Raw genomic sequence first — 21,865 nt, 5'->3', positions numbered from 1 at the left:
TTCCAGTTAAAGGAGTAGAACTGAAGAAATTTGGACTCTGTTTGCATCCTTGTATGTTCGAGTGTGTTTGTACATAGAACATAGAACATTACAGCATGGGAACTGGCCCTTTACCCCACAATCTTCTGAACATGATAACATTAAACTAATCTCCTCTGCCTGCCTGGGAACAATATCCCTCCATTCCCGATTTGATGATAATTGTTTTCTGTTAACATTTCCTTTGAGTCTGTAACCACATGTTAACAATCAATTTTATTGATTTGTGTCAATGTAATTTCTGACAGCTTAGTTTATTCAGTCTAGTGGAGTTTATTAAACAATACTTTCATCAACACACCTTTTAGTGATTATAGCCCGCTTTTTTTACCCAGAATTATGCAATAGAAAATTGTTTTTTTCCATGAGTGAAGCATGTCAGTGATACATCTGGGACATTTCATATCACTCTGGACTCATCCCACATGACCCCAAAGTGATTTCCATGTCCACAATGGAATATGACATTATTCCATGTCACATGCAATGGATAATATATGTATCCATTACATAGGATAATGCCATGATTTTTTGGGGCACTTGCATCAGTTGGGACCATTGTGCATTCTTAGCTTAACATAGCCTGATTTCCATGCTGTCAACCTGAAAGGTTAGGGCAGCACGGTGGCAGAGCGGTAGAGTTGCTGCCTTGCAGCGCTTGCAGCACCGGAGACACGGGTTCGAAGGCAGGAGAATAGGGTTGAGAGTGAGCGATAGATCAGCCATGATTGAATGATGGGGAGTCGACTTGATTGCCTAATTCTGTTCCTATCGCATATGAACTATCAGATTCTGGTCAAAATGATATGTTAAAATATTCCAGTACTTAAAACGGTATTTTAGAATATAGCCAGTTGTAGTTTAGTTTCTAAATGTCAATTGTTGATTGTCCTACTACTAATTTGCTAATCCAGATTTTTCAAAAATTGAATAACGATGAACTTGAAAAATCCATGTAAAAAGCATTAACTTTTATTGAGCTGAGCAGCACTGTTGATACTGTAGAATCATTATTTTCACCAGTCATTTACATGGCAAAATCACTGATCATTCACAAGATAGTCAAACAAACTCCATCTCGTGAAAATCAAAAATACTACAGTAACTACATTTTTATCTCTTTGAAATACTGAATTACAAAAATTAAATGCTGTATGTAAAGCTACACATTCATCACTAGAATCATATATTATATGATATTTAATTCGACAATTGTCTACAGTGCTTCTTCAAGGAATAAATGTATCAGATTGAAGGCAAGGTGTCTTATTGTAACAATGATTATTTAGAAAACGCATCTAGTGCTGTTTATGAAATAAAGTACCATTATACCACAAAATTATGATTTAAGAAAAGTGTTTGTTTTACAAGACACTTACTCTCCTTTACACATTTGATTGATTGATCAAACATACACTTTCATGCAATTGGTTCTCAGACAAATGTTCAGGATTAAATTTACAAAACCTCACCTTTTCCATCTGTTGTGACATTGGGTTGCATAGAATACAATCGTGCAAAATGATAGGTACATTTTAATAGCAAAGCGCAAGCCCAGCTTGTTCCAGATGTCAGTAGTATTTTAGCTTGTGTGGTTAAGGTTTCAGTGATACATGTGCAGAGATGGAACATTGTTTATTACTGGGATTGATGTCCTTATAATATTTTATCATGATATTGCCATTGGAAGGAAATGAGATGATTTACTTTCTTTCTTTGTCCTTTTGCCTCTAATCGCTACTCCCTTTTGGTTCAAGGCTACAAACATTTGTTGGCCATTATGCGTCCACTTTGCAGAAGAATATGTATTATAATTATTTTCCTCTATAAGCTCTCTAAAATTGCAGTCTTCATTGCAGGTTTTCTGTGGAAACATGGAATATAAAATGTACATTATTACATTGAAGCATTAGATAACAATATAAGCAACTGATGATGGCAATATTCAGAAATTATTCCTGTCATGTATTGATTCCACATCCTCGATCATATCAATGAAAATAACCTGACTCTCTTAGACAGACACAAAAAGTTGTAGTAACTCAGTGGGTCAGGCGGCATCACTGGTGAAGAGGAACAGGTGATGTGTCAGGTCGAGACCCTTCTTCAGACTTCAGTTCTTTACCAGTCCGAAAGCAGCTAAATTTCCATTTTAATCACTGATTTGAGTAGTGATTTGCTAAACTAAACTAACATTACCTTATGGGCTCTGGAGAATGCAATTGCTACTCAAGTGTGGTTTCAACTCCAAGACGGCTTTCTCACCAATCAAATCGGGCACACATGAAAATGTTAGATGAAGTTGTTTTTGTGGATCGAAAATTGACCATAATATTCACCTATATCCTCAAGGAATGTTCAAACATATTGTGGCTGTAGTTGTTTTCAAAAGGGAGAGCTTGCATGCTTTAGTCACCCCACCTAAGAATGTCATTGTTCTATCTGGGGCACATGACAATAAAACACTCTTGACTCTATAAAGTTAATAGATTGTTTAGACATCTTGCACAATTCCTGGCAAGTGTAGTCACCATGCTCCATCTAGCATAAGAAATGGCCATACCGGCTTCCTTCCCCGATAATCACAAGACCAGTCTGAAATTAACCATGTGGTTGTCCTGACCTAAAAGGATACTTAATGATTTATTTAAAAACGGGAGCAACCTGCGTTTGATGACAGGTTTACTCAAACATTGATGAGCTATCCCCAGCCAAAATCAGAGTTATTGCATAAAAGCACTAAACACGAGCTCGAATCATGCTGTAACAGAAAGACATCTGTGTTTCAGCCACACGCAGCAATCCATGTACTTTTGCCAAACATTTTTGTTTGGCTTGGTTGTTAGGAGAGGTGAAGTTTCATGACCATATTTGTCTCTGTACTAGGTCCAAAGTTCCTACTAAAATATACATAATAATAAGTCTCTCTCATGATTACACAGAATAGGACAGTAAATGAGAAAAATAATAGGTATATTAAATTTTAGTCTCCCGTGATCAAATAGCATTCAACCCCAACTGTTGTTTTAAATAGTGACTGGCTTTGGCATTTGTAATCATTTTAGTCCAAGATCTGTATTACCATATTTGTTATTTTAATATGGATTGTGTGAAGATTAATATTATCATTAAGTAGATCAGTATCTGTTAAATTGTTTGTGTAGAAAAAGATTTGGATTTCTGTACCAGTCTCAATTGTCTGTGTCATATCTTGTCTCTACAAGTTAAAATTAATCAAATATGCCCGTGCAGGAACACAAAAGAACACTTTTATACATGGGTTTTAAATACTACCCAACAATATAAACATTGAATTCTCTAATTTTAGATAACACCTACTAACACACTCCTTCCTTTAATGCTCCCCCCCCTTTTGTACCCGTCTCTTCCCTCCGCCCCACCTGCATGCACACCAATTTTTCCCTTCCCCTTCCCCTTCCTTCAATCCCCTTCCACCCCTATTCCTTCCTCTGGCTTTACATTTCACTCTTCTATCCTTTTTGTCTTTTCATCTCTCGCCTTTGTCCAACCATCTACCAATAAAAAAATACCCTCACCTGTATCCATCCATCACTTGCCGGACTTTGTCTTGCCCCTACCACTCTACCAGCTTTCTCCCTCCCCCCCCCCCCCCCCAACCCATCACAATCAGTCTGAAGAAGTGTCCCGACCCAAAATGTCATCTATCCATGGTCTCCCAGAGGTGCTGTCTGATTTGCTGTGTTACTCCAACACTTTGTGGCTTTTTTTTGTAAACTAGCATTTGCAGTTCCTAGTTTTATGCATGGAATGGAAATATGGAAAAATGGATTGTGGGTCTTAAGAGGCATAAAGTCTCAGGTTTTGAGGCAGATGTTAGCCTGTTCATTGGTATATAAGTAAGAGCTTCTAAAATTGCTGTTATTGGGAAATATAACCAATTGACTTACTACCTGCCACGACCAATTCACCAACTCTTGCCAGTTTCACAGACCCTACCACTCGGTGTCAGAAACAGTTGCCTGCTTCACTTTGGGACCTTTCTTCCTCAGTCAAAAGAATGATCCCTCCTGCACTTTGTGCTTTGCTCAAGATTCCAGCATCTGCAGTTCCTTGTGTCTGCCCGTTTCACTTGATGGGCATCTCAAAATACATAAATTGGTGATCTATTACATATTGGACTGTTGTTGCTATTCTGACTTCTTCAGTTCAGATGAAAAGTTATTGACCTGAAGCCTCGTCTCTTGTTCCACCAGGGCTGCCTGATCAGCTGAGCGTTTTTGACATTTTCTATTTTGGTTTGCCATTTTGAAAGATGGGTCTGACCAAGTGCAATCTTTTCTCCAATCAATCTTACTGTCAGCATAGCTGAAAAGTCCTAACAAAGTTAAATATTTTAATAGTTTTTATGCTGCCAGGAGCATAGGAATGTTACTCTGGGCCTCTCAAGAATAATGTAGTATTTTGCCAACTCAGACTCCTTACCTCCTCCAATAGTTCCAGCCTGAACTGGAGCCTGGCCCAAATCCATCACGCTGCATCAGCCCATCTGTTTTAGGGGAGCAAGGTTCTGGTTCTATTTAACTGAAGCAAGAGCCCAGAAGTGGATATTTTGTCCAAAAGTTAAAATCTATCTGAATGACATTTGAAACAGATGATCGACAAAAGCTACATGCTGTTAATTGGTCTTTTTACACATTGAAGCTTTTTATTCATTTCAGTTTAAATGTCATGTATTGTCTGCACACTTCCTTCACCATAACACACGGGAAGATTTGCTGCAAACATTTTGGGGACTAACTTAGATATTGCTGGTAAACAGCTGTGGAGATTGCAATTCCCAGTTTATCCAAGTCCATTTGATCGTTTGCAGGACAGACAATATTTGAGAGGTAATGTCATTAACATTATTTTACATATCCACATGCACACTATTTTACTGGGCAGCACAATGGCACTGCTGGTAGAGCTGCTGCCTCACAGCGCCAGAGACCCGGGTTCCATCCTGACCTCCGGTGCTGCCTGGGTGGAGTTTGCATGTTTTCCCTGTGACCGCATGAGTTTCCTCTGGGTGCTCCGGTGTCCTCCCACATCCTAAAGACTTGCAGGTTTGTGGGTTAATTTAGCCTCTATAAATTCCCCCTGGTGTGCAGGGAGTGGATGTGAAAGTGTAATAAAATGGAACTAGCGTGAATGGATATTTGATGGTCACATGGGCCGAAGGGTCAGTTGTTGTATCTGTGCAGATCCATGCTGTATCTTTTAATTCAACTCAGCATCCCAAATTAGTTCCATCTAGCCCCATTAAAATCAGCCTGCATCTGCTTTGTGGCGAGAGCAAGTGATTAACTCATCAGACCATGATAGTTTGCTGGAAGAGGTTGCAGAGCACATACATGAACGGGTATTGCAAATTTCCAAAATGAAGCCCATTTGAGAGGAGAAGAAAATTGTCTGTGCATAAGATCAGATACCCCCCCCCCCCAGCTCATAGTGAAGTGAGAATGGCAGTACCTGCAGCAAATTAAGGCAGTGGTGGTGGGAGGAGACAACAGGGGATACTTGTGGCAGTCATCTCACTTACTGATACTCCCTTTACAGTAGAAATCAATGTAAATATGTTGAAAAATGACACACAAGTGTCTGGCAGACAAGTCAGGGGATCTGGGTCAACCAGGTCCCTGGATCTCAAACATCATGGTTGTACTTCCATTATGTTGCAAAAGGCTCAGATCGGGACTTCAGGGTGTTCTATAAAAGATGACTGATGAAAAGCAATGAAATGCTGCATGCATGTCTGAAAGCATGAGTAAAGTGAGAAAGTACATGCGGGAGATCCAACGCCCATATAGCTTTGCACGATGCATGGATCTCATGATGGTCTGAAGCCCAAATACAAACATTGGCATTATGCCCTGCCCAGGGAGGAGATGAATTTGAGTCTCTTCGATCATAGAGCCTATGGCGCTTTCTTAATGTAGTTGTGTGATTGACTGTTTGCTCTACCTGGAATAGCATAGCCATGAAGGGCAGAATGGCCTCCTTCCATGCTTTAATTATTCTCTAATTCTGCAACTTATGCAAAATCACAGGTTGTTAATTTCCACTGTTCTTGCTCTTTGACTGCAGCGCCTAGTATGTCTCAATCAACACCTCCTTGGAGAAACAGTGAACTTGTTCATTGCTTCTTGTTGAGATGAATGCATGACAGCAGTCACCTAAACCTGGATGCTGTATAAGGGTGTGTGTTAACACTCCATGATTGGAGGCATTCCTGTTTAATGGAAATAGCATTTTTAGGATGAGTTTAATACTTTTCATGGCTGTTTCAAACAAGAAAACAAAGATTCCTTCTGTCCAATGTGTTGAAAGGAAGACGGGAAGTATAGTCAAGGATGTCACCATGGCCATTTACTTTTCTCTTTTCTACCTTCTGGGAGAAGACACAGGAGCCTGAAAGCTTGGACGTCCAAACTTAAGGGCAGATTCTTCCCCCTTTCTATCTGATTCCTGAACCAAACACCTTCATACCTCCCCTTCCCAGAAGAACTGCCTCGTACTCTTCCTCTTAACTCTACATAATTCGGTTACTCCGTGTTGTACTATAACATTCTTTTGTACTACAATCTTGCGGCATTCTGCTGTTTTGTACTGATCGTTATATTTACTGTTGTATTCATCAGTACCAGTATTCATCAGTTTCTCTGTGAGCTTCATGTGAACAAGGAACTTCATTGCATCGTTCAGTATATGACAAATTAATCTGAATCTAATAACTAAAAGAGCGCACAAAATGTGTAGGTAGGAACTGCAGATGCTGGTTTATACCGAAGATAGACGCAAAGTGCTGGAGTAACTCAGCAGGTCAGGCAGCATCTCTGGAGAAAAGGAATATGCAACATTTCGGGGAAGAGGAGTTCCAACTCAAAGAGCACTATGTTCTAGACTCTGCAGAAAAGTCCCAACCCAAAATGCCGCCTGTCCATTCCCTCCAAATATGCTGCCTGACCTGCTGCGTTCCTCCAGCACTTTGTGTTTTGCTCAAGATTCCAACTTCTGCAGTTCCTTGTGTCTCTATACTCTAGGCACGGACTTACCTTGCTATATAATTTCCCAGATTTGGTCATTGCTAAGTAATAATCACTTTCTACACCTCTGATGGCAACTATTCCAATGGCCACAGTTCTGATTTCCAGAATACCTGAAATGAAGTAGAAAATCATAATTAACCAATTTACACACATTGTGAAATATTAATTATTGAAGCATGTTAGTTCTAGTTGTCATTAGCTCAAAATTAATCAGCATCGCCTTCTAAGTTCTTGCTAAGAGTTATTACATAGTTAATACACATTATTGAAAAACTTTATAATGGTACAATTCCACACTTGAATGGCAAATTTTATATTTCCAGGGCAAAACATAAGCTTGACCTCCAACGCAAACTAAAAATATAAATGCTGGTGCAAAATATTGTTAGTACCAAAAACCTCCACAACCAAGTCCTCAAAATAATATGGAGACACAAGGAACTGCAGATGTTGAAACCTTGAGCAAAACACAAAGTGTTGGAGGAACTCAGCAGGGCAGGCAGCATCTGTGAGGGAATGATCAGGTGACATTTTGGGCTGGGAACCTTTTTCAGACTAACTGTAGCAGATTTATTTTTCAGTTTTCTGCCCCCTACTACTATCAGTCTGAAGAAGAATCCTGACCCAAAACGTCGCCTTCCTTTCACAGATAGTGCCTGACCCACTGAATTACTCCTTTTCTCTGTGTTTTCCTCAAATAAGATATTTTAGTGGACATTAAACAGAGGCATCATAAAAGCACTTTATCCAAAGTACCAGAATAAATTGAGTTGTAAAAGTAAAGGATATGTTGCAATTAGTATTGAAACATAATCAAGAGAATTATTTTAAAGAATATACTTTCCAAAGATTTGGTCTGAAAGGTTCTATTCTGTTGAATAAATAAATCATAGGTCAACTTGTGGGCACTAATGTGAGACTTTATGGATTTTGATCTAACACAATACTAATTCACAAAACTTGGTTGTCAAAATCTTTACAGCCGTAAATTACATGAATACATTAAGTTGGCATCTGTAACTTGATTTGAGATGTACATGTGTAAAGACAGACCCTTGAATGGCAAATCAATGCAGATATTCCTTAAATTTAGAAAATGAATATAAATTCAAAGGGTAAGTTAATTAAATTTTATTATCCCTAGAATAAGTGCTATTCAGAAATCAGAATTCAAAAAGAGTTATACTGACAAAGTTGGATGCCACCTTTTGCACAGTTCATTTCTTGATGGTGACAGTCAAATTATTTACTATTTATGGGAGAATTATAGCATATTTTATCATAATGATATCAATGATAGATCCACTGGGAAAAGATATAATATGGATTAAGTAAAGATGTGACCTTCCTCCCACCACCTTCTGTTTCCCACTGCTTAATTCTACTTCAGAAGAATACCTCCTCTATAGCATACAAATCCATTTGTATTGCCATTGATTTTCTTCAGTGAGATTGCCATTTTATTGCCAACTTTTAATGACATGGTATGGACTGGTATCTGGTAATAAAAATATCTGAAAGATGGGAATTTTAACACAACTGTCCGCAATTGATTCATTTTTATGTCTAAAATACTGCACTGCCAATCCATGGGGTGCATAAAATTATACTGATACTTTTTCATTTTTGATTTGTTTAATCTTTTTCTTAATTCAAAGGATCTAATAGAGCTGTGTACAACATTCCAGGAGCTTCTGAACAAAGTCCAGTACTGGATTGCTTCTCATATTATTTCTGTCTTCCTCGTGACCTCTTTACACAACTGCCAGACCTTAATGACGCTCTTGGAAACTATCAATCAAATCATTAACAATGAAATGCAAACCAGTTGAAATGAAGATTTTTTTTGGTGCTAATTTAAACTTGTACCCCCTTGTTCTATTATGGTGGTATAATTTGAAGTAATAATCTGGAACAAGTTTTGTCAAATCTGTTACAACATTTCACATTCCTGTGATCAGCATGCAATGGTTTCTTTGTTATATTTTAAATGAAAAATCTTAGAAATGCTATTGAATGGGCATATTTGGATCTGTCTCACGATTCTTCTCTTCTGCTTCCAATGTCTGAATATCCCTGGTCTCTCAAAACCTACTTCTTGTCTCGGATGACATATAATCAGAGCTCCATGTTGTTTAATTATGCCTTCAGCTGTCATTTTTTTACTGTCATTTAGCATTCTACTACAGTTATAGTTTACACTGGTTGGGTCTTTTCAGATTACTAGATCCTTTTCTTCAATAGTTATTCCAACAACTCATATGGAGTATGCGATACATTTTTTTCCATGTGCATTTGTTCATATTTTCTTGCATAAAATCCACCAGGTGGCGCCGTACGATGGCAGCCTCGCCAGTCTGTCTCGTCCTTTTTCTTATTTTGTTGTTTTTAGTCTGTTGTTAAATGTATGTTTTAGTGTATCTTTAGTTTTGTATTATTTAGGGGAGGGTGGGGGAAACTTTTTTAAATCTCTTTCCTCGACGGAGATGCGACTCTTTCCCGTATCGTATCTCCGTCCGCGTTGTGGCCTAACATCGTGGAGTTGGTTGCCTCTTGCTGGGGATCGACTTCGGGAGCTTCAACCGGGGGAGCCTGCGGACTTAACATCGTGGAGCTTGCGGTCCCTTGGTTAGGGATCGACTTCGGGAGCTCTAACTGCGGGAGCCTGCGGACTTAACATCGTGGAGCTTGCGGTCCCTTGGTTAGGGACCGACTTCGGGAGCTCCAAGCCGCAAGAGCTTCGACCGCCCCAATCGTGGGAGCTTCGATCGCCCCGATAAGGAAAAAATACTTTCTTGCCTTCCATCACAGTGAGGAATGTGGGGGAGCCGCTGTGGTGGATGTTTATGTTAACTTTTATGTAGTTGTGTGTCTTGTTGCTTTTATGGTATGACTGTATGGCAAATCAAATTCCTTGTATGTTTTTACATCCTTGGCTAATAAATTAATTACATTACAATACAATTACAAAGTAATATTAGTTTAGTTTAGTTTCTTGTCACATGTACCAAGGTACAGTAAAAAGCTTTACTGTTTTGATTTGCTGTTCAATCCACTAGTATTTTATCCAACTTGACTGTAGTTTCTACGTTTCCTCGTCCGATTCTCTTCAACCTTCCATTTTGGTGTTTTGTACAGATTTAGCCAATTTGCTTTGAGTTTCAGAATGCAAATTGTTGATGTAAATTAGAAACAGTGGTTGTCCCGGCACTGAGCTCTGGGGCAACACAGCATCCCCCACCAAACTGAGCATGAATTCCATATTAGTGGCCGTTCCGTTCAACCTTTCAACTCATTTTGTATCAATCTCCAAGTTATACCTTAAATTCCTACAGCTTCTTAATTTAACATGTAACCTATGACATGGCATTTGCCTTTTGAGACCCGTAATATTTTGATTTTTTTAATCTTTTAATAGGTTCAAATCCAGCAAAATAAAAAATAACATTAATTTCTTTGTGTAAAGGTAGGTATCACCACAACCATATGTTTACAACCATTTTGTTTGAAAATCATCGTTGCCTGTTTCCCTCATTACAGAAATTGTGCTGAACAACTTCATATGCTTCACACATGCAAAACATATTGCTGTTTTTAATAAATGCCTCATTAATGTTTGAATTCTCTGCAAGCATTGAAGTTTAATTAACTGCATCTCTGTGTGTCAAGTTTCATAACTTTAATTAACTATGAGAGAACTACTGCATATACAGTACCATGAGCCAATAAAAAATTAACTCAATGTTTCTTTCTCTGCACAACTCCTGCAGCATTCCAAGAACAAGGTTCACTTCAATAGCAAATGGGGAAGGGAATTAATCGCTGGCCTTGCTAGCAATACTCGCATCTGAGCAGAAGGCTGTGGAGGCCAAGTAAATGGATTCTTGATTAGAACGGATGTCTGGGGTTATGGGGAGAAGGCAGGAGAATGGAGTTGAGAGGGAATGGAGTTGAGAGGGAAAGATAGATCAGCCGTGATTGAATGGCAGAGTAGACTTGATGGGCTGAATGGCCTAATTCTGCTATCACATGACGTTAACCTGTAAATGACTCTATAAAAGGATATTGCATGCTTGGATGAAAGCATTTTTGCCACTGAGCAACATGTTTCTTAATCCCTATTCCAGACCTCTGAACATATAATAAGGTGACACTTCACTAGAGAGGAGCATTGTCATATGCAGTGATACATCCCTCAGATAGTATTTTAAACTACAAATCTGACTGTCCTTCAAATTATTCAAAGAGAGGGTATCTGGAATTTACAATGTTTTTAAGGTTAGATGGATTGTTGATAAGAAATGGGGTAAAGGTTACAGGGTAGGTTGGAATGTGGAGTTGAGATTGCAAGCGGCACAGCAGTAGAGCTGCTGCCAGAGACCCGGGTTCGATCCTGACTACGAGTGCTGTCTTTACGGAGTTTGCCCTTTCTCGCCATGACCGTGTGGGTTTTCTCTGGGTGTTCCGATTTCCTCCCACATTGTAAAGATCGGTTTTAAGATTAATTGGCTTCTGTAAATTGTAATGGAGTAAATTGTGTAGGATAGATTAGTGCAAAGGGTAGACCAGTGTATGGGGTGATTGTTGGTTGGTGTGGTCTCAGTGGGCCAAAGGATCTGTTTCCACACTGTACCTCTAAACTAAACTAAACTAAACTAAACCCAGTCTGGGCATGACCTTGTAGAATGGCAGAGAAGGTGTGAGGATCCAAGTACTCATTCCTGGTCTTAATTTGTATATTTGCAAGTAAATTCCAAGGAAGATTTTGTTTTGAGGCTTTTAGGAGAAAGGGACATCTACCCATGGAATACCAAGAATGCTTTGTATGTCAGAAAAATAGATGCCAGTGAGTAACCTTTAATAAATTAATACAATGTAATTTTAAATGAAGACACAAAGTCCTGGAGTAACTCAGTAGGTCAGACAGCATCTCTGGAGAACATGGATAGGCAGAGATTTGACAAGCTTTTAGTCCGGGATATTCCCTACCACTCCCCACTCACTAGTCTGTTCATCTAAATTGGACTGCTTCCAACCCGTCACTCTATCCTCCCTTGCAAAGCTTATCTCCGCTATGAAACCTGCAACCTGCCCCCTTGATCCTGCCCCCACTGCCCTTCTGAAGGATGTCATTGCAATAGCTGGTCCCAGCATCCTCTCTATTATCAACAGTTCTCTGGCCACTGGCACTGTTCCAACCAGTTTCAAGCACGCGGTGGTCCAGCCCCTACTGAAAAAACCTAACCTAGACCCCACCTTGCCTAGCAACTACAGACCCATTTCCAAACTGCCATTCCTGTCAAAAGTCCTTGAAAAGGCAATCCTTAACCAATTAGTGCCCTACCTGCACCAAAACACCATCCTGGAAAGTTTCCAGTCAGGTTTCAGAGCCCACCACAGCACAGAGTCTGCCTTGTTGAAGGTACACAACGACCTGCTTCTCGCCATCGACACCGGCGACTGTGCAATCCTGCTCCTTCTCGACCTCAGCGCAGCATTCGATACAGTGGACCACACCATCCTTATTGACCGTCTCCGGTACGCGGTTGGCATTGATGGCACTGCCCTGAGCTGGTTCGCTTCGTACCTCAAAGATAGGAGTTTCGCCATCAACATAGGCAGTTATTCCTCTGCTCCAGCTAGCCTCTCCTGCGGAGTTCCACAAGGCTCAATCCTAGGCCCCATTCTCTTTTCTCTATACATGCTCCCCCTTGGCCAAATCATTCAAAGGCACGGCATTTCTTTCCACTGCTATGCCGATGACACTCAGCTTTACCTCCCCCTGAAACCCAACAACCAGTCAAATTTAAACAGCCTCTCACACTGCCTTGAGGACATAAAATGTTGGATGGCACAGAACTTCCTCCAATTAAATGAGAGCAAGTCTGAGGTCATCCTATTCGGCCCCCCCGACTCCATCAAATTGATAACAGGCAGTCTTGGAAGCCTATCCTGCCTAGTCAAACCGCATGTCAAAAACCTCGGCATGATATTTGACTCTGCATTAAAATTTGATAAGCAAGTCAACGCTGTGGTAAAAGCCAGCTTCTTCCAACTTCGAACCAAAGCTAAAATCAAACCTTTCCTCAAATTCGACGACACAGAAAAAATCATTCACGCTTTCATTTCCTCCCGCCTAGACTACTGCAACTCCCTATACACTGGGATCAGCCAATCTTCCCTGTCCCGCCTGCAACTGGTCCAAAACGCCGCAGCGAGACTCCTGACGGGTACCCGTAAAAGGGACCACATCACCCCGATTCTGGCCTCTCTCCACTGGCTCCCTGTACGGTACAGAATCAACTTCAAGCTCCTCCTATTCACGTATAAAGCCCTAAATGGACACTCCCCCCCCTACATCAAAAATCTTCTAACCCCCCTCTCTAACTCCAGGTCCCTCAGATCGGCCGACTTGGGGCTATTCACTATCCCACGGTCTAGGCTTAAACTCAGGGGTGACCGCGCTTTTGCGGTTGCAGCTCCTAGACTGTGGAACAGCATCCCTCTCCCGATCAGAACTGCCCCCTCCATCGACTCCTTTAAGTCCAGGCTCAAAACATATTTCTACTCCCTAGCGTTTGAGGCTCATTGAGGAGGCGCTGTGAACTGTTTGCGTGCTACTGTATGTTTTCATTTTTTTTTCTATTGGAACCTAATCAAATGTACAGCACTTTGGTCAACGTGGGTTGTTTTTAAATGTGCTATACAAATAAAATTGACTTGACTTGACTTGACTTGGATTCTCTCCAATCATACTTGGGTGTGTAGGGGACTGACTGTTAGAGATTGATTGCTATAATGTCTAAGCAGTTTCATTTTCATCATATTCATTGACTACCAGAATAGTAGAAACCAATTAGATGTAAAACAAAACAGGAAATGCTGAAAACACTTATAGATCAGTGGAAAGAATAGCAGAGTTCATATGTGTAGGAAAGAACTGCAGATGCTGGTTTAAATCGAAGGTAGACACAAAATACTGACATAACTCAAGGGGACAGGCAGCATCTCTGGAGAGAAGGAATGGGTGATGTTTCGGGTCGAGTCCCTTCTTTAGACTGAAGAATGGTCTCGACCCGAAACATCACCCATTCCTTCTCCCCAGAGATGCCGCCTGTCTTGCTGAGTTACTCCAGCAGAGTTCATATTTCAGGTTGTCAAAACGAGGAAAGAGATCAAACAAGAATGGTGGGGACCCTTCTTCAAGCAAAACACATCACCTACTCATTCTCACTACAGCTTTGCCGACTCGCTGAGTTACTTCAGAACTTTGTGTTTTTATTATCATAGGCACATACATGTACGGTGAGGCGTCCGTACGGTTAAAGATCTTGTTTGCAGCAGCATCACAGACACACAAGACTTTGACGAACTCACAAAAATAAATTGTACATAAATTGTACATGAATTACACATAAATTTTTTTTAAAATAGACTGTGCAAAAACAAGACATCAGTGCAAAACCATAATTACAAAAGAACAAAACACAAATCCATAATAGTCCAAGAGGTGGGCCGTGTTGTTCCATTGATCAGGTAGGGTTAGGGTACTTCCAGTGACCACGTGAGTGTTCTCTGGGTGCTCTGGCTTCCTCCCATATCCCAAAACATGTGGGTTGCCCGGTCAATTGTCTGCTGTAAGTTGTTGTGCACATGAGAGGCAGCATCAGGGAATGGAATCAGGGAATTCCCCATTGATGGAAATGGGGAGAGGATAAAATGAGATCATTGTCAATGGATGGTGATGGTGATTGTGGACTCGATGAGCTGAAGGGTCTGTTCCCAAGCTATGTGAGTATTGGGTAAATGACAAATGATGCACTATAAACACATACAATGTGAATGCATTATGCTTTTGGAAAAGAGTATGAAGTAATGATATTTTTCCATTCTGTTCCTAAGAAATTATTTATTCTCTGTATATTACTAATTGAATAATAGGCAGCTATTTATGAGGTGGCAAACAGCTGCCACAGCAGTTTAATAGTATAATTGTCAGGAGGTAGAATAAATAATCATAGAGGCTCAACAATTTCCAGATTATTTGTTGCACGATTCAAAACTGAGGCGCAAAAAGGGATGGTTTTACTTTACAACCCCCTTGATGCACGGGTAAAGCTTTCAAGTGATGACATAATGTTGTTCACCCTAACACTGCTCTTCTGTTCCTTGCTTAAAGATTGCGGTCCAGTATAAACACCGAACCTTGCCTACTCCTAATCTGAAGCTAATAGAGGACTCGAAGCCTGGCTAGATTTCTTTCATCTTTATTCAAATGTATCTAGAATAGGACTCTTGTTCTAACACCAGGTGGTGCCGTCAGTGATGGCAGCCTCGCCAACTGTCTGTCTATCAATATGATAAATTCACAAAATGCTGGAGTAACTCAGCAGGTCAGGCAGCATCTCGGGAGAGAAGGAATGGAATATAGTTTTAGAGGTACAGTGTGGAAGCAGGACCTTCTGCCCCTGAGTCCACGCCGACCAGCAATCACCTGTACACTAGCACTATGCTACACACTAAGGATAATTTTACAATTTTTACAGAAGCAATTAACCCACAAACGTGTACGTCTTCGGAACGTGGGAGGAAACCCACATGGTCACAGGGAGAACATTGCAAACGTGCAAAGTACAGACAGCACCCGAGGTGTGGATCATATCCGGGTCTCTGGTGCTGTCAGGCAGTAACTCTAGCATTGCACCACTGTGCCGCCCCTAGTTGTCTAATATTGATTGTTTAATTTTCCTTGCCATAAAGAGAACAGCCTCAACTTCTCTGAAGAATCAGTCTGTAGGGTCTCGATCCAAAACGTCACCCATTCCTTTTCTCCAGAGATGCTGCCTGTCCCGCTGAGTTACTCCAACATTTTGTGTCTACCCTCGATTTAAACCAGCATCTGCAGTTCTTCCCTGCAGCCTCAACGTCTCGCGTCTTTCCATGTGATGGAAGTCCCTCATTACCAGAATCATTGCAGCAAATCTTTCCTTCACATTATCCAATTACTTCACATTCTTGCTATCGTGTGATACCCAGGATTGAAGCCTTGGCCATGCTTTATAAAAAGTTATTTCTTACATTTGTATTCCATGGCTCCATCAGCATTGGGTCTTTAAACTATTTTTATTGTGCTAGTATGTATTTTTAAATATTTTAATGAAAATGTGATCATTTTTACTTCCATCATTGAAATGTCACTGAATAGCAAAAAATAATTTCTGGGTTTAGTAGGTGATGAACCTCTGCCCCATTTTTACCTTCCGTCAAAGACTTGGGTGATTCAGGGGACAAAGCCTTAAAGTATGCTACAGTACAGATCTCAACTGCAGGTAATCAGCCAAATTGCACCCACATCCCCCACCCACCAACCCCCCACCCCCAGCCTTGATGGGCTGAATGGCCTAATTCTGCTCCTATAACTTATGACCTTATCCAGACCAGGTGAGCATGCAGGTGAAAAATGCAGACAGCAACTTTGGACAGCGGGCTAAAGTTCCAGAAAGCTTGTGCAATCTTGAAATTATCTTTCCTTTATAACAAAGTCATAGAACTGTACAGCACGGAAGTGATGCTGAGCTTATTAACTTTCTGTGATTCATGTATGAGAACATTCAGCTTCCTGTGAATATCAACCACCACCTTTCAATATCTCACAATTTAAAAATATACCTTGGATCTCTTTTTTTTAACCAAAATGGATAACTTATATTATTTCCACATGATATTTCCTATGCCATTTCCTATGCCAATTCCAAGCCAGTCTATATCCCTCTGAGGCTCTGGATCATCCTCAGACCCCACGTACCTTTGTGTCATCAGCAAACATGTATATTTTAGACTTGACACCCCCCCCCAAATATATCACAGTCTTTTTTCCCAGGGTAGAGGGTTCTCAAACCTAGAGATCCAAGGTTTAAAATGAAAGGGAGAGATTGAAGAGGGACCTCAAGAAACAGTTTCACTCCGAAGAAGTCCGTATCTGGAATGAGCTGCCAGAGGAAACTATAGAAGGGGGATATATAGTTATGACTTTTAAAAGACATTTGGCCAGGCACATGGAAAGGACGGGTTAACTGGGATATGGACCAATTGCAGGCAAATGGTATGCCAACTTGGTATACCCAGTATGCCAATTTGATCAGCATTGACAAGCTGGGCCAATGGGTCTGTTTTCATGCTGTATAGCTCTGTGACTCTATCGCGAACAACTCGGGTTGGGATTAGGGAAGTTACCAGGTATTCCTCCGTTAGGCATTTCTCAGTCTCTTACCTTTAAAATGGCCCATTTATTCCTTCTCCCCGTTTTCCATCTACAAACCAGTTTTCATTCCATGCAATATTACCCTGACTTCCAGCTGCCCCGATCTTGTTTAATAAACTCTTCTGTGATACCTTATCAAAGGCCTTCTGAATGTCTAAGCAGATCACATCTACTAGTTAACCATCATCAATTCTGGCAGCTACAACTTCAAAAACCTCAAAGAGATTTGTTGAAGATGATTTTTCTTCCATAAAGCCATGTTGTTCCTATCATTACCTTCTGTGTCCCACCACCTTATTAATAAATTCTAGCACTTTCACAACCTCTTCCATTAAATTCCAGAAGTGTCCCAAAGTCATGCTGCAGACACCGAGGGAGAAAAAAATGTGTGGTTAGTTCATTTATAAAAGCAGGCCCTACTGCAAAAAACATTTTAGATTTTGAGTGTTTATTCAATTATTTAATGGGAGAATTGTGGCAGAATCTTCCTCCACATCTGCTTCCTCTACCCTTTCCCCTTTCTTTGCCAATGTTAAAATCCATCAAATCATAGCTACAGCTGGTGAAAACCAATCTGAAGTAGGCTGCCAGTTGATAATCAGTTGAAATATTATGCATGGTGGGTGTGGTAGGGTTGCTGTTCTTCAATGCACATTCAACATGTGGCTTCTATTTGGCAGCACTGGCATCAAATTAGCATCGTGTTCAAATGTCAAACATGCCCGTCCTGCTTCCTACAGAGGATGGTTCAGATGCATCATCTTCTGGGTTAGAGGCTCAGCAAACTGGTTGTGCAGAACTCGCACTGCTCAAAAGACGAATTGCAAGAACACCCTCAAAACATCCCTGAGGGAGTCTGTGATTGACACTGGTCGTTGGTAAGTTCAAGTAATTAATTAACCACTTTGGTGGCAACGTTGATACGAGGGATTAGCCCACTTTGAAGAACCACTTTTATCAGGCAGCAAGATAAAGCAAACAGAAGGGAATGACAAAGACCATAGACAAGTCTTTCCTTGATCAATATAGGTGACGTCATTTACAGGTTTAGACACAGGTGAGCAGTTTGTTATCAAATGGCCTGAGGGACAGGATAAATTAGCATTTAGGAAAATGCAAGTTAAGTAAGAATAGTCGGTAAAATTTATGCAAACTGCATTAAATGCAGTATCATTCAGTATCCTTTAGTGTCCCATCCACCACCTGTAAACATTCAGTCAGGGGCGGCCATGTTTGCCTGAATTTTTTTTAAACAAGGAGTTGAATCACAAAAGGTAGTGAACAAATTCATGTTTTAGTTTGCATGAATCTTTTGCAAGGTGTTTGATAAACTACCACATTGCAACATCAGTAAAATAAAAACGCGTGGGATTGCCCCATTACAGGAGGCATGTGGAGGCTTTGGGGAAGATGTTTACAAGAATGCTACCAGGAATAGAGGGGGATCACCTCTAGGGACAGATTAGACAAATTAGCATTGCTTTCTCTGCAGCCGGAGGCTGAGGGGAGACCTGATGGAGGTGTATAAAATTATGAGAAGCATAGATAAGATAGGTAAGACACTGAGAACTTTTTTCCTCTGTTCGTTGCTGGGAAGACACTAGGAAGGTAGAAAAAAGGGACACAAAGTGCTGGAGTAGCTGGATATAGAAACCTTCTTCACAATGAACAATACCTGCATGAGCATTTGAAGTGTCTTATCCTACCAGGAAATTAATTGAAAGATGAATTCCTTTTGCACTGAATTTCTATGATTCAATTCACAATTCTTCACTGAAACAACTGATTTACCATATTCCATTTCATAAAAAGTAATTTGATGTCTGGGTAGAAGGAGGTTAATTCTTGGGCAAAAAGCATGGCTTATTTGCTGGTCCTGTAAAGATGTGCCATTAAAGGTTGTAATTTTACATACTGGGTTTCACCCATGAGAAATAATAGCTCTGTAAAACAATTAAACCTGGAAGTGCACACGTGACTGGCATGACTCTTGGCATGACTCTTGGCATGGCATGGCATGCCTCTTCAACAACCTCCTTCCGTCTGTACTTTGCTTTAAAGTGCTTTGGCACATCCTCAAAAGGCACCACAAAAATGCGTGTCTGCCTTTCTGTAAACTGAAGAAGTTATATTTTTAAAAAGCAAAAAATTTGGGAAATTACTGATATTTCCAACCTCTAACACATTATGAAGCTTCTTCACTTGACTGGCTTTTCTTTCTTCAGGTTTTCTCTAAACCCATTGGCAAAGATCAATTGTATATCGCTAATAAGCTTTTGTCATAGTAAATTTGACACATAGTCTATATGAACATAAGTTTGATTTTTTTATGAATTATCATGCACTTTTGGGAAATCATTGCTGGATACCAGTTATGCAATTATCCATGACACGCAGAGAACAATATACAACATTATCTCTAATTCACAAGAGTTAGAGACAATACAGTGAATCTGCCACCACTTCAGTACAAAGTAGTTGTGAAACATATGATGAAACAAGAAGAATATCCTATTTACTGCTTAAAAGTAGTGATAAAATGTATAACGCCCTCTTTGAATTGGAATATCTGCCTGTTTAATATCAAACATCATTGTGACATCAAATTAAAGTGTAATCAAATTCCTTGGCTACTTTAGTGTCTTAAAACATGCTTGTGCTTAGTGCTAGTGCTAAATCAAGCAAATAAAGTTAAGAAATATTCATAAAGATGTTTGAAACTATGTTCGGGTGGTTTACCATGTTGTGGTGAGACATGGGTCTCTCCTTCAGAGCCTTCTCTTTATGTGGAGGATTGAAAATGACAAGAATGGGTGAGAGTGTTGGGGGAAGGTGAAGGTTTATGCAGGAAAGCATGACAGTGCAATGGATAGATCCACCTTTTATGACCCAAACCAAACACCATACTTCTCCTAGAGTTCAAGTGATCAAATGGTGCAATGATTAGTTAATTTAGTTTGAGAGTCTCAAGAAGAATGCCTTCATGATTGAATGATCATCAACTTCATAGCTTGAATTGTTCGACCATAAGAACAATTATAAGACATAGGAGAAGAATTAGGCCATTCAGCCCATCAAGTCTACTCCGCCATTCAATCACAGCTGATCTGTTTTTCCCTCTCAACCCCATTCTTCTGTCTTCTCCGCATAACCTCAATGCATCTCCTAAGTATTGTTCTGATCACTATGTTATGTGCATAGCTTTCAGCTGTTAAGCATCATTGCTGATTAGCCATCATTGCTGATTAGCCATCATTGATGATCCAAGTGGTTCAAGGGTGGAAGTGGTCTGAGGAAAGTGTATTTGGGGCAGAAATGTGAATTCTTTAAGTAGGTAGGACTCGTTTGCATTAATTAGTAACGGAATCATTCATTACTGTGTTATATTTTGTGTAGCTGCACTTGCACATCAGGTGAGAGGAAATGTTCTTTATCATTATCAAGAATTTTAATGTGGACAGGTAGATAAAATGCTGGAGTAACTCAGAGGGTCAGGCAGCATCTCGGGAGAGAAGGAATGGGTGACGTTTCAGGTCACCCATCCCTTCTCTCCTGAGATGCTGACTGACCTGCTGATTTACTCCAGCATTTTGTGTCTACCTTCGATTTAAACCAGCATCTGCAGTTCTTTTTCCTACACATTTTAATATGGAGATTGCCTTGCCTTGAGAATGATTATATTGTAGCTCTGTAAGAAAATTGTCTCTCATGAAGGAAAACATTATTTCCTGCCTTCCTTCCCCATTCTACTGTGATGTTCATCTAGCAAGCTTGCTGTTTTATTACCTGTTTTGCAGTTTTTGAGGGTGTGCCCTGTGACTCCAGATAGGTTGGAGAACTTCATGTTGTTTTTTTCCTTTATCATGGTTGCTGCCTGTGATTGATCTAGCAAGATGCCACTGTGATGTCTCTGCAACCAGGATTGGTGATTGCCGTAGTGCCCTCCTCAATAGACAATGGACAATAGGTGCAGGAGGAGGCCATTCGGCCCTTCGAGCCCTTCAATGTGATCATGGCTGATCATTCTCAATCAATACCCCGTTCCTGCCTTCTCCCCATACCCCCTGACTCTGCTATCCTCAAGAGCTCTATCTAGCTCTCTCTTGAATGCATTCAGAGAATTGGCCTCCACTGCCTTCTGAGGCAGAGAATTCCACAGATTCACAACTCTCTGGCTGAAAAAGGTTTTCCTCATCTCAGTTCTAAATGGCCTTCCCCTTATTCTTAAACTGTGGCCCCTTGTTCTGGACTCCCCCAACATTGAGAACATGTTTCCTGCCTCTAACGTGTCCAACCCCTTAATAACATACGTTTCGATAAGATCTCCTTTCATCCTAAATTCCAGTGTATACAAGCCTAGTCGCTCCAGTCTTTCAACATATGACAGTCCCGCCATTCCAGGAATTAAACTAGTAAACCATCAAATGATGGAGGCAAAAAAGTCTCATTTTTAGAAGGCTTGTGGGAGTTTGCACAGCAATGTCTGGTCATCTGT

The 21,865-nt window shown here is 40.4% G+C and overlaps 2 protein-coding genes across 2 annotated transcripts in view; one reads left to right on the top strand and one right to left on the bottom strand.

Moving 5' to 3' along the window:
* LOC144608923 (protein FAM227B-like) overlaps positions 1 to 21,865 on the top strand; it is a 144,000-nt gene that overhangs the window by 63,959 nt on the left and 58,176 nt on the right. The window lies entirely within an intron of this gene.
* The window catches only part of fgf7 (fibroblast growth factor 7), a 37,669-nt gene continuing 16,836 nt past the window's right edge, over positions 1,033 to 21,865 (bottom strand). Inside the window, exons 2-3 of the mRNA XM_078427213.1 lie at positions 7,116 to 7,219; positions 1,033 to 1,903 (exon numbers count right to left, since the gene is read on the bottom strand). Of these exons, the coding sequence (XP_078283339.1) occupies positions 1,709 to 1,903; positions 7,116 to 7,219 (299 nt within the window). The 3' untranslated portion in view covers positions 1,033 to 1,708. The remainder of the gene's footprint in view (positions 1,904 to 7,115; positions 7,220 to 21,865) is intronic.

The sequence above is a fragment of the Rhinoraja longicauda genome, chromosome 33 (assembly GCF_053455715.1).
Source record: "Rhinoraja longicauda isolate Sanriku21f chromosome 33, sRhiLon1.1, whole genome shotgun sequence".
NCBI lineage: Eukaryota > Metazoa > Chordata > Chondrichthyes > Rajiformes > Arhynchobatidae > Rhinoraja > Rhinoraja longicauda.
This window is presented reverse-complemented; position numbering and strand designations above follow the sequence as displayed.